Raw genomic sequence first — 12,426 nt, 5'->3', positions numbered from 1 at the left:
TGTCTGTATCAAAAGTCTTATCTCTGATTTTGTAATTGTCTGTTTTATTTGTGTTTAGGTGAATGTAAACAATGATTTGTAAGGTGCAAACTTCAGTTCAGCATTCCATTCTCAGTTTAGGTTTTCTAATTAAAATGCAAATTAAATGTGTAATCAGCAAACGTGAGGGGAAAAAATGGCCGTGTCAGGATGCAGCTGTGGCTCGCAGTGTAAGGGAGTACTGGTCTGGCTTGCTCAGACAAAGTCTGCCCTGTTTAGTGTGGATGCATGCCTTAGTTAGTGATTGGGTTTGTCTTGGGGAATAATGTTCACATAAGAATAGTCTGTATAGAAAGTGTTACTATAAAGAAACTGCATTTAATGACAAAACATAAACTGCCCTACCTGAAAATAAGTTTTTCAGTATTATGTAATTAACATTTATCTTTGTATTTGCTTCAAAATAGGGCCAATAAGGTGTTACAATTGGGCACCAGATTAAGATTCATAAATGGACAGTGAGTCATTGATGAGTCATTTATGAATGTGGCAGGAATAACAAGCTCAAAGCTAGCTAAAATCCACCATTAGATATGTAATACCCTGTGCTTGCATTAAACACACATTGCAAACGATGGATAAAACACATTATCCTGGGATTAAGATTCATAAGTGGACAGTGAGTCATTGATGAGTCATTTATGTCATTAATACAGGCCTAAGGTTGATTGTTGCAGTTTTTCAACATATATTTTATACAATTTATTTGTTATTCACTCAATTTGGATGTAGTTTCTTTTAGTATTTCTAAAGTTATTCACGTTTAATAAAGTGTCATCTATAATGCCCTTCCACCCAAGTTTAAATGTATACAATAATCTCATCAGGTTTAGGTCATCTTTAATAAAACAATTTTCCCTCTTTATGTTTTTAGATCCTCCGGTACCACAAGTTGCATTCATAGTTGCAGAAGGCCCATTGCCTCCTCTAAGACTCCTAAGAGCAGCAGAAACTAATGGCCCGATAAGGTTTTCCTTTTTTTTTTCCTAAATCCTCAGTCTTGTTAAACATAAATCAGTATGTCTTTCTCAATGTCTTCAAAGACTTCTAGTTGAAATGTTTGTCATTTTAAATTAAATGTTAGCACTATTAAGTTATTGATAATAATAATTTCATGCATTTTACCTTCAGTGCACTGCCATTGCCTGTGTACAGAATGCCTCAAATTCTGTGGGTAGATAGCACCACGAGGACAGTGTCTTCAGACCTTTCAATTATTTCCTACTGGAAATCCCTGGGTCAGTCAGTTGATTCATTAATGTGTTCTAGGGTTCAAACATAATGCAATAGTTTTATTCCTTGATGAGGGGACATCAGGATTTAAAGGGACTTTTTTCTGAAAAAAAAAAAAATCCTTCTTTGCTTTTGAACCATCAGAAATGTAATTTCCTCATTATAAACTAGCTAGTACCATTCTATGTCCTGTATATTAACCTGCTGGTGGGCCAAATGACTAACATGATTATAAGCCTGCCATTGCCCTTTTTACAGACTAAACTTTCACAGGAAACCAACATGTTTTCTCTGAGATGACTAAATAAATAATCTCATGATAGCTGCAAGGCTTTGTATATTTTGTACTGACAATGTTATTTTTGGTTTCCTTTGTTTTGTTATACCCAGAAATAAGCATTTTCATTTTCTCATTGTATTAATTAAATCTGAAACTATTCTGCCGTTAAAGACCAGTTACCCACTGTGCGTAATCTTCAACCATCTCTCAGAGCTTGGTAAGGGATACTGGATACAAAGCCTATGTAAAAAGACTTATACAGACACTATAGTACACTCCAATTCAGGTCTCTGAGCCAAGGGTTTTGCGTGATATAACCAAGTTTATATTAAAATCACATAAACCAGGGTCTGAGTGGCTCATCTGGTAAATGCTAGACTATGTGGTGTGCAGAGTGAGCCATACAGTCAGGGGAGTGACAGATACACATCGTAGCTATAGTTGCCCATCTTCACTAGGAATTCCACAAGGGGCGTTGTATTAGATCTGGCACTCCCAAGAATTAGGCAGGCAAATTCTACAGGGACTGTGTCACCTCCCTGCAATACAGCAGCCCATACTGGCCAGGAACATCTGTAGGCTTGCCTTTGTCCTCCAGTAGATGGTAGCTCAACAGGTTTCCAAGGCTTAATCACTGTAACTCCATCATGCAGATTTGTTATTGAGTAAGAAAACTTTGGAAACCAAACTGCATTATAAATAACCAAGATAAAGTTAGGTATGACAGCATTATAATGTGAAAGTAGGATATTTCCGAGTAGACCTTTATGACTTACATGGTATATTTATATTTCCAGTCTTTATCAGGTGGTTGTCTTACCAATGGATGGGCCCCTTGTGTTCAACTGCAGCTCTCTCAATATGCCAAACTTCTACAGTAAGAAGGGGGGAGGGGGAGCATATGTGACGGCAGAGCTCTATGCAGAGGATATAGCAGACGAGCTGGTCTTCAATGTCGGAGACCGCCAATACTACGGGGACTACTACAATGCTCCTTTAGAGGAGGGGAGGGGCTACAACGTCATATTGAGAGTGGTTAGCGAATGGTGCCAGGTAAGCAGCTTTTATTTATTTATTTTCATTGACTAAATGGGAGTTAAGGATGAGGCCTGCACCCACTTTTCAGTCATTCCATAAGGACTGTTGCAATATTGTAACTGCTTCAAACCTTATTTAGTGCTTCCTTCATTTTATTTTAAAAATCCCTCTATGTAATTTGTGACCTTTCAGTATTATTCTTGTTGTTTTATTTGCTTTTATGCTCATTGGTCACTTTATGACCTCACTAAATATTGCATTGGCCCACATGCTTTTGTAGCAATGTCAGCCTGGAGTGGGTGTGGTATAGACTACACAAGGTGCCTTAAGGCGTCTTCAGATTGCGGACTGTTCGTCCAGGTCTGGGGCCTACAACAGAGTCAATGAGGGGGGCAGATTGGGGTCACCAATGAGGTGTTCAAGTAAATTCTTCTACTTACATACAAATCTCTTCATAACTCCGGCCCCTAATACTTGTCCTCCTTGTTGTCCCGCTATATCCCCACACATAATCTGAGATCCTCTGGCTCTGTCCTTTTAGTAATTCCCAAGCCAGAGCGTGTAACTCTCGGCAGCCGTTCTTTTAGCTCTGCAGCTCCTACACTCTGGAACGCTCTTCCCTTCTTTGTTCGAACTGCTCCCACACTCTCACTCTTCAAGTCAAAGCTAAAAACTCACCTTTTTTCATTGGCTTTTTTCTTAATCTTTTTATTCTATTCTGCTTTGCTGTTTCGTCATTTTAAATGTCCTTTTTAAAATTGTTTCTCTTATTGTCTTTTATTACTTACTATTTTTATTTAGGTATTTTATATTTTTAAATTTTTATTGTTTGTTATTTTTTCATTGTATTGAATTGTTTTAATGTTAAGCACTTTGTGAAGGTGGCCAACTTGAAAGGCGTTATAGTATACAAAATAAAATTTGATTGATTGAAACTACAAGCGCTAAAACACAAAGTGGTCATATTCCTGCCCATATATGGTCATTCTATTTAGGCAGTCCAGGCAGTCTGCTGTCTTTGCAAACTAACAGCATTAAGAATATATAAAGCAACATGGTTACAATACATACCTTCAGGCAGTCTAAGACATATAACAACATCTCTAAAGCTAATAACAATCCTATCCTATAGCATGCTTCAATATAGGTGAGATGTAAAGTCAAGATTATACTTACCCTCCTGCAGAGAAGTATGTCTTAAAATATAAAACAGAAAAAAGAAAGGACAGTCGTCCAAACTCGAGGCTCTAAGTACAACACCAGTAGCCAGCTTCACAGAGAGATCTGCAAAAGGTGGACCAGTTAGTCTGTGTTACCAAACTCAACTGATACCTAATTGTAATTTTGCTCCCATATTTATAGGATGTTTTCTCTCCTTCGTGCATCAGAAGGCTTAATTAAATCTAAACATAAGAATCCTGGTACCCCCACAAGGCTTAATTAAATCTAAACATAAGAATCCTGGTACCACCACAAGATAAGAGTAAAAAGCAAGAAGCTCTCCTGTTCTAAGTTGTAGCTGCTGATAAGAAACAGCTATATGCAAATTCCAAGAGGCCCCATCAAGGTTATTAAATTAGGTGGTCAGAGTCTCTCATTTAGGCTAACACAGATTTCTGCAATAATATAAATGTTTGTACTGCATTGACGAAGTTTCTATGAAAAGGATTTTTTAATAATAAAGATACAAGCTTGATAGCTGACATTTGGTGAGTGCTTGGCGTCTGATTGTTTAATTTTGAACATTTATTTGAGCCTTCAGCTCCCCGTGAATACAGAACATTGCTACACATGCTTTTTACAGCGTGCTCCTATTTCTTTAATAAAATACCTGAACCTTATTATAAGTAGGTTGAGGTTAGAATTCTGTTTGGGACAGACCACTCCAGTAGGCCAGGCTATTCTAAGAAACTAATGTGGTAACAATATTTATCGTAAGTTGTGTAACTAAGATATAAATTGATATGCAATCAGATGTTACTCTGTATCGATTTCTTACTGAATTGCTGTGATGTAATCCCAAGGAATACTTCATTAAAATATAAGCTAAGGTTACAATTTCATACAGGGGTGCATATAAGAATCGACACTCCTTTGATTAATTTCAGTATTATGCAATAAATGCTGGTTTTTGGTTAATGTTTTAACGCTGAGGTGGAAACATTGAGGTTCTTGGTCCAGAGCCCAGTTTTCGTTGCTGGATTGAGTTGAAGAGTTTATGAGTGAAAAAAGTTATCCCTGAGATCATTTAAAAAACGTGTTCATATTATGACTGAGTTGACAGGATGCTGAGATTAATCCAAATAAACAGCATACCAAATTTTTGTATCCCGAATGTGTGTCATAAATTTCCTTTTCTTTATTTTGATTTTGGACAGCTTCACACGCAAAGGAAAATGTGACCTTTAACCTGGTATAGCTGTGCTGCGTTGTAGTTTGCGAGACATGGTTCGTAAAACTTTGTAGTATCTTATCGAACAAATTATGGAGTTCCTTTCTCCTCGTTCCAAAAGGATCTTGTTAGACATGGTTAACATTTGAATTAAAAAGTGACAATTTTCTGACATAAGCGGAGGAAGATCTTAATGTAACCATGGGCATATTCAAAACTACATGTGTGATTACCTATTTTCTTAATCTTACCTTTCATACTTGTCAACAGGTGAGGAAACAGTCCTGTGTCAATTGGGCTCAGACAAAAGGTAAGCACTTTATGGATTGACTAGGTTTTTGAATGCTACTGCATACCGTGCTCGAATTGAATGAAACTTTTCACGGACTTTCTTTGCAATAGAATATGCATTTGCCAGTTTTGTGGCAAACCCCACAATGGTAGTGGTAGTCAATATGAACACTAAATAATTTAGGACAAATAAGCTAATAAATAAATGTACATTTTTAGCATTAGACTGTACTGTATATGCCATTGCATAGCCGTTTTACCAAAGTAACTCCTTTTTAAACTGCATGCAGTCAATTATCATAAAGTTTCACAGCCTAAAGGAGGTTTTCCTATGTAACATACTTACATAGGTATGCAAGCTTTATTGATAATTGCTTAACTTTGTACTTGAAGTAGGTTGATTTTCCTAACTAAATTTAGAGTGACTTCAAAAGCAAAGAGGAAATAAATCAATTCATATTGACTCACTGTAGTTGTCAGAGATCATTAAATGCAGAGTTTTGCTCTTTGTTACCCTGAAGACAGACAGTAAAGTATTTTGTCTGGAGGAAGCCTTAGGGTTTTCTTTGTAACACATGCTGGAGGTTGTTCCAATACCCAAAATAAAACCAGCAGTATTAATAAAAAATAACATCTGGTGATGTCTACACAACTATATCCAGGTAAGTTTGCTAGCTTACGAAACACATATTTCTCCCTAAAATCTCTTCACCGCCAGCTGATGCCTAAGAGATTGAGGTGATAAGCCCTGATGTGGATGCACAAGAGTGTTTCCTTGAGGACAAGCTTGGTTTTAATGGGGGGAGTATCCCTTATAAAAGTTTACCATAGTAAAAGCACAGCAAAGTGAAATAAAGCATAGTGAAAGCATGGTAAAGCATTACAAAGAATAGCGAGGTACGGTAAAGCATATTAATAAACATCGCAAACCAGGGTAAACTATGGTAAATGAATAGTATAACTATGTGCTTGGTTTGGTTTAGATAACTAAAATACTGATTGTTGATTGTAGCAAACACAATATAATACAGTATGTTGTTTATCTCGACAAAACTTACAGAGAGAGCCCCCTGGCAGCTACTTACCCCTGTTGAATATATTATTTTAAGACTGACCTTTTCCATTCATATTGCTTTTGATTGGGTCATGTGCCTCTATTATGTGAGCCCTTGCTTGTGATGCTAACAGTCCTTCATGTGAGTTCTTCTCTTTCAGGGTTATCACACACCATACAGCATGTGACTATTTTGGCTGGAGGATCAGTGGGAGTGATAGGATTTATTTTATTCCTGGGTTTTTCCATTGTTTGGTATGTACTGTGGTAATGAGATTACTCTATATACTTTTATATTACTGTTGATATTCGGCATCATTTCCACGTGCTTGTTTTTTGCACATTACACACGGGCCAGATTCTCAAAGCTATTTCCTCCAAATCTTAGTGAAAAAAACCCACCAAGAAAAAAAAAAACAATAAACTAACCAAAACAGAAATAAATGTAGTGTCTTATAAGGATTCTTAATTTGCTTATTACTCGTTTTAAAATTGTTGTATTTTTAAAAATGGTTTATATTTATCTCGTGGAAATGGAATCTGGACCATAGTATATTAACTAATGACGTATTGCTGGGGTTCCCAGACCTGTTTACCTGAGGCTCACCTGTTCAGCTGTATTACACACTGCAACCCAATATTAGCACTTATTTGGAAAAATGACTTAAAAACATTTTAAAACCTGTAACACTGTAAATAAACTTAATCTGATGTATTGGACAGATAAGAACATTTGCGTTCATGAATTAGCTTTTTATTCAAATACTGTATACCACTTATTATTTGAGTACCAATACTACAGTTATCATAATTTGTTCCATTGCATTCAATGACAAACGTTTCGACTAGACGACTTTCTCAATGTATTGAAGACATTAAAAAAAATCAACTCGACCTGCAGAAGAAAGGTACTTTAAAGTGCTCCTATTTTTTTAAAATAAATTTCAGGAGGGAAATGGTTAATAACAAACCCCATTGTTACCACATTACTGAAATTGAAAACTCGAGTCCTTATACTTCTGTACTCTGAGATTCTGTGACAGTCTGCCTAGGGGTTTATAACTATGATAACTGGGTGACATACATTAGACCTCCTCTTTGCTTGCTTTAACAACTCTGAAATGTATATACCATTATTATTATTACTGATGAAACTTTAGCTAAACCACAGCATTACCAGCAATGGCATCACAAGGGTTATAAACAATATTGCAGTAGAATTCCTATATTGTGTCCCTATCCTTCTGAGGACCCGCTAGCTCTAATTTTTAATGATAAATGTACACAAAGTGAAATGCATACCCACATGACATTGAGCACCCAGTCTGTCTGAACAGAGAATGTGTGTTAGAAGAATATGTCTGGAATGCAGCATGTGAAGATTGAAAAGTAAAACCAGGTCAAAGTACAGAACATTTTACTCCTGAGTGGAGGAAAGTATCTTAGATCCATTATTTATTTGTTTATTTAGCAGACGCCTTTACCCAAGGCGACTTACAGAGACTAGTGTGTGTGAACTATGCATCAGCTGCAGAGTCACTTACAACTACGTCTCACACGAAAGACGGAGCACAAGGAGGTTAAGCGACTTGCTCAGGGTCACACAATGAGTCAGTGGCTGAGGTGGGATTTGAACCGGGGACCGTCTGGTTACAAGCCCTTTTCTTTAACCACTGGACCACACAGCCTCCAGGCCACTTTTAAAACCGTACATTAATGGTTTGACGGATGATGTTTTAAAGGGCAGGGTTGAATAAAAATATACGTAACAAAAAAGTTAAAACACAGATCTAATTTCTGCAATTATGCAGTAGGATATACCAAACATAGATGCACTGTCCAACACAGGGATTTCTTTTCTGCCTTTTTAATAGTATCAGCAGTATTGTTAGACGCTACAGTGGATATCTCAACAGTAAAAAGCCCCCCCAAGCCAAATGTATACAAATAATATAGATAAAGGACAGCAGACCTCTGTGTATGAGGGTATATAGGCACAAGCAGAAGTAAAGAAGGACGACACATACAGATGCTCACTGTCTATTATATACTGCTTTACTGTTAATATACACGTTTTAAAAATCCAGCTATATGTTTTCTATTAATAGCCAACCCTTATAGAGTCCATTGTCATTTTCATTGAAAAGAGTGAAACCGGGTAATGAAGAGAATAATCATTAAGTGTCTAAGCTAGGTGGCTGATTGTGATGCCACTGATTTAAATTGACTGCAGCTGAAGGGAATTCCCTAGCGGTGCCTCAGGTATGATTTCTTTTAAAGCAGGTGAGATCAACCGTACCAATATTGAGAATAAAGTACAGTAGAAACTTCAGTATGGTACAAGTGATATCATGAATTGGGTTTCTTTGTAATTTCTTATGGAAACACCAGGTGAAGCGTGCACTCTGATTGGCTGAAAGATCCTTAGTGGTCTATAATGAAGCACACAATACTGCATATACTGGACGATTCATAAACAAAGCACCTTAGGTTTCAGTCATGGCAGGCAGGAACATATAAGGTGAGGGCTTAATTTGCAAGTCATAATGCAGCAGATGCCTTCCTTGAAAAGCATCCGGCCTGGCCGAGTCACACGAGCGTGTAGTTGCATAGATTTGTGTAAATTACTATGTGCAAAGCCAATGGCAAAGCTCATTTCAATCATGCTCTGTTTTTATTTTATATTTGGTGCCTTGTTTCTGAATCGCTGTGTACTTTATATACAGTATACCATAAAGTTTTACATAGGATTCGGCTAAATGTTTTTAAAGACATCAGCAATTTGCACTAATCATGATACCTCTTCCCAAGGTGCTGCAAGAAGAGACAAGACACGTGATCAAATGGCTGACAACATCCTACAGTACCACTTCTCACTGTGATTACAACTCTTTCATATTGATGAACAAACTGTTCCCAGATTCAGACATGTAGACCATGGAAATGCTTCAAGTATTCAATTCAAAGAAGTTGATTTGCAGCTGCTCTGATTAAAGCCAATTTAGTGCTTAGCTTGTTTTTAGGAGTGCTTTAATGGTCAACTTAGGGGTTGTGGGTGTAATCCAATCAACGTTTTAATTGGATTTAGATATTTATAGAAAATGCCTCTATTTGCTTATATCGTGGTTTGATGAAAATCACCACCACTACCAACAACTAATGCCAGACAGTTTTCTAGCACACAATGATTCCAGGGGAGTTCTAAAGAGGAGTCTTAGTGTGCTGTATTAGTTGGCTCTGAATCTCTAAGGCCATTTTTTATATTGAATTTGATACCTAGATAACAATCACCTATTGGGAAATGTGTAGGGGTACCTCATATTTTACATCAAATCCAATTTGGGGTGCCTGGCAGCCATCTTGTGAATTTTCCCATTACCACGATTGCCCCTTAGTCAATGGATTCCCCCTTAGTCAATTATTACCCTTTGTACCGTGTAACAGTTTGTTGAGTCGAGTTTGGAACGAATCCGCTCAGAAATGTATATCCAGTGACCCTTTTTTTACATAAATAAATAAATAAATAAATATAATAAAAGTAGGTGATTATTTTGTACATGTGTGTATATGTATGTGTGTGTGTATATATATATATATATATATATATATATATATATATATATATATATATATATATATATATATATATAAAGGAAGTTTACAAATGAAAGGAGGCCTTGGGTTGACATTGTCTATACCTTTTAGGATTTTGAATGTTTGAATCAGATCGCCGCGTAGTCTTCTTTGTTTAAGACTGAATAGATTCAATTCTTTTAGCTTGTCTGCATACGACATGCCTTTTAAACCCGGGATAATTCTGGTTGCTCTTCTTTGCACTCTTTCTAGAGCAGCAATATCCTTTTTGTAACGAGGTGATCAGAACTGAACACAATATTCTAGGTGAGGTCTTACTAATGCATTGTAGAGTTTTAACATTACTTCCCTTGATTTAAATTCAACACTTCTCATAATATATCCGAGCATATTGTTGGCCTTTTTTTATAGCTTCCCCACATTGTCTAGATGAAGACATTTCTGAGTGAACATAAACTCCTAGGTCTTTTTCATAGTTCCCTTCTTCAATTTCAGTATCTCCCATATGATATTTATAATGCACATTTTTATTGCCTGCATGCAATACTTTACACTTTTCTCTATTAAATTTCATTTGCCATGTGTCTGCCCAATTCTGAATGATGTCTCGATCATTTTGAATGACCTTTGCTGCTTCAACAGTGTTTGCCACCCCTCCTATTTTTGTGTCGTCTGCAAATTTAACGAGTTTACTTACTATACCAGAATCTAAATCATTAATGTAGATTAGGAATAGCAGAGGACCTAATACTGATCCCTGTGGTACACCACTGGTTACCTCACTCCATTTTGAGGTTTCTCCTCTAATCAGTATTTTCTGTTTTCTATATGTATGTGTGTGTATATATATATATATATATATATATATATATATATATATATATATATATATATATTAGTGAAGGGTTTTAGTCCTTCGGGTTCTTTTTCAGCACTTTAAATGACCCAGCCACACACAAAACTTGATTTTTAAAAGCACTGTTGCGCTATTTTTTTAATAGTCACAAAAACCAAAATAAACAAAACAAACACTTAGCTCTTTACGAGCACTAACTAGACAGGCAGGTCCCTGACTCACTCGCAGGACGGCTAAACCGTTTACCTGCCAAACACCTTAAACAAAAACCATACAGGTTTAATGCAGCATACTTTTGTACCTCACGACTGCCAGGAAGCAGAGCACTCCTTTCTGTCTCCTTCTCCTTAGCAGCCTAGAACAGACTGGCTGCTCTCTTTAAATACCCTGCACCTGGCTCTGATTTACAATGATCACCAGGTGCAGGGGATAATTAAATAATAAAACAATTAACAGAAAAACAATTAAACAATAAGCGAATTAACAAAATGTGCATACGTACATGTTTTCTGCAGGGAGGATATTAACCCCCTCCCTGCTGTGTTACAATATATATATATATATATATATATATATATATATGGTATGACTTTTTTATGTTTTGAATTTTGAATTATTTGTGACAACAAAAAAAAGATAATTTAAATATTACTTCATCAGAACCTGATTGTCTAATAAAGCATGTTTGCAGTAGGTTCATAACAGTTAAAATGCTATTGTTGAAAGCATAGCTCTAAATCAATTATCAGTAAGCCTTTGAGAGTGCCTTACCAAATGTTGGATACATGAGGTTATTTTCTTTGTAATAAACTTATGTGCAATAAATCGTGTTTTTCATTGTGTGGTGTGCCACACCCATGTCATGCATTCATTCGATCTGCATTTAGAATTGTTGTGAGTGAATCAAAACTTCAAATCTTAAGTTGCACTGTTTGTTGAACTCCAGCTGAATCAGAACCTGCTTTGCTAGAAATAACGAGATATCTTAACAAATAACATTTACATATTTTAACACATCAATGATATCAGAATGTTATAAACCAATACACACTCGCAATGCATTGCAATACCACAGTACCATGTCATTACCAGTGTGCTACCATAAGAGGACTGTGACAGGGTGGCTGAGTGGTGATGTCACGGCAGAATCAGGCACGAAAACAAACTGACACCAATACTGCAGTTCAAAAGAAAGAATCGGCTGTGCCGTTTTTATTCAGCAAAAATAAATAAAATATTTAAACAAAAACACTGGCGCTCACAGAGCAAAATAAGAGTGTAAACAAAAACAAATCTCGAACACAAAATCAACAATAAATAATAAATAAACCATACAGGTCAGGCTGGGCAGTCGTTGTCACTGTTCCTGTATGTTATAATTTAATTTAGTTTCGTTTCCATACGATCGCTCCGCTCTCGCTCTCTTCACTCCTACAACACCCACCACCAGTGCCGAGAGCTGCAGGCTTTTATTAAGGTGAACCATCTCCCAATTAGCAACAAAATTAATCCCGTAATTAATTCGGGAGATGGTTCACCTTCTGCACAAGTTTTTTAAACTGGATGGGACTACCCATCCACGCTAAACAAAATATAAAACAACAACACGGCTATGCCGACAATACATAAATACAAATAAAACAATACAA

General features: G+C 36.5%; 1 protein-coding gene across 5 annotated transcripts in view; it reads left to right on the top strand.

Annotated features, from left to right (window-relative positions):
* The window catches only part of LOC117963307 (sushi domain-containing protein 1-like), a 39,187-nt gene extending 29,300 nt beyond the window's left edge, over positions 1 to 9,887 (top strand). For 3 of the 5 annotated variants that reach the window (XM_058993616.1, XM_058993620.1, XM_034902783.2), the window contains 5 exons: positions 914 to 1,007; positions 2,350 to 2,605; positions 5,253 to 5,292; positions 6,489 to 6,582; positions 9,139 to 9,887. In XM_058993616.1, the coding sequence (XP_058849599.1) occupies positions 914 to 1,007; positions 2,350 to 2,605; positions 5,253 to 5,292; positions 6,489 to 6,582; positions 9,139 to 9,166 (512 nt within the window). In that variant the 3' untranslated portion in view covers positions 9,167 to 9,887. Of the gene's footprint in view, positions 1 to 913; positions 1,008 to 2,349; positions 2,606 to 5,252; positions 5,293 to 6,488; positions 6,583 to 9,138 lie in introns of those variants that run through there. The other 2 variants (XR_009307902.1, XR_009307901.1) reach the window with 1 other exon arrangement.
* The last annotated feature ends 2,539 nt before the right edge of the window (positions 9,888 to 12,426 follow it).

This window comes from Acipenser ruthenus, chromosome 2 (assembly GCF_902713425.1).
Source record: "Acipenser ruthenus chromosome 2, fAciRut3.2 maternal haplotype, whole genome shotgun sequence".
In the NCBI taxonomy this organism is placed as follows: domain Eukaryota; kingdom Metazoa; phylum Chordata; class Actinopteri; order Acipenseriformes; family Acipenseridae; genus Acipenser; species Acipenser ruthenus.
The sequence above is the reverse complement of the archived record's forward strand: the minus strand, read 5'-3'. Positions and strand labels throughout refer to the sequence as shown.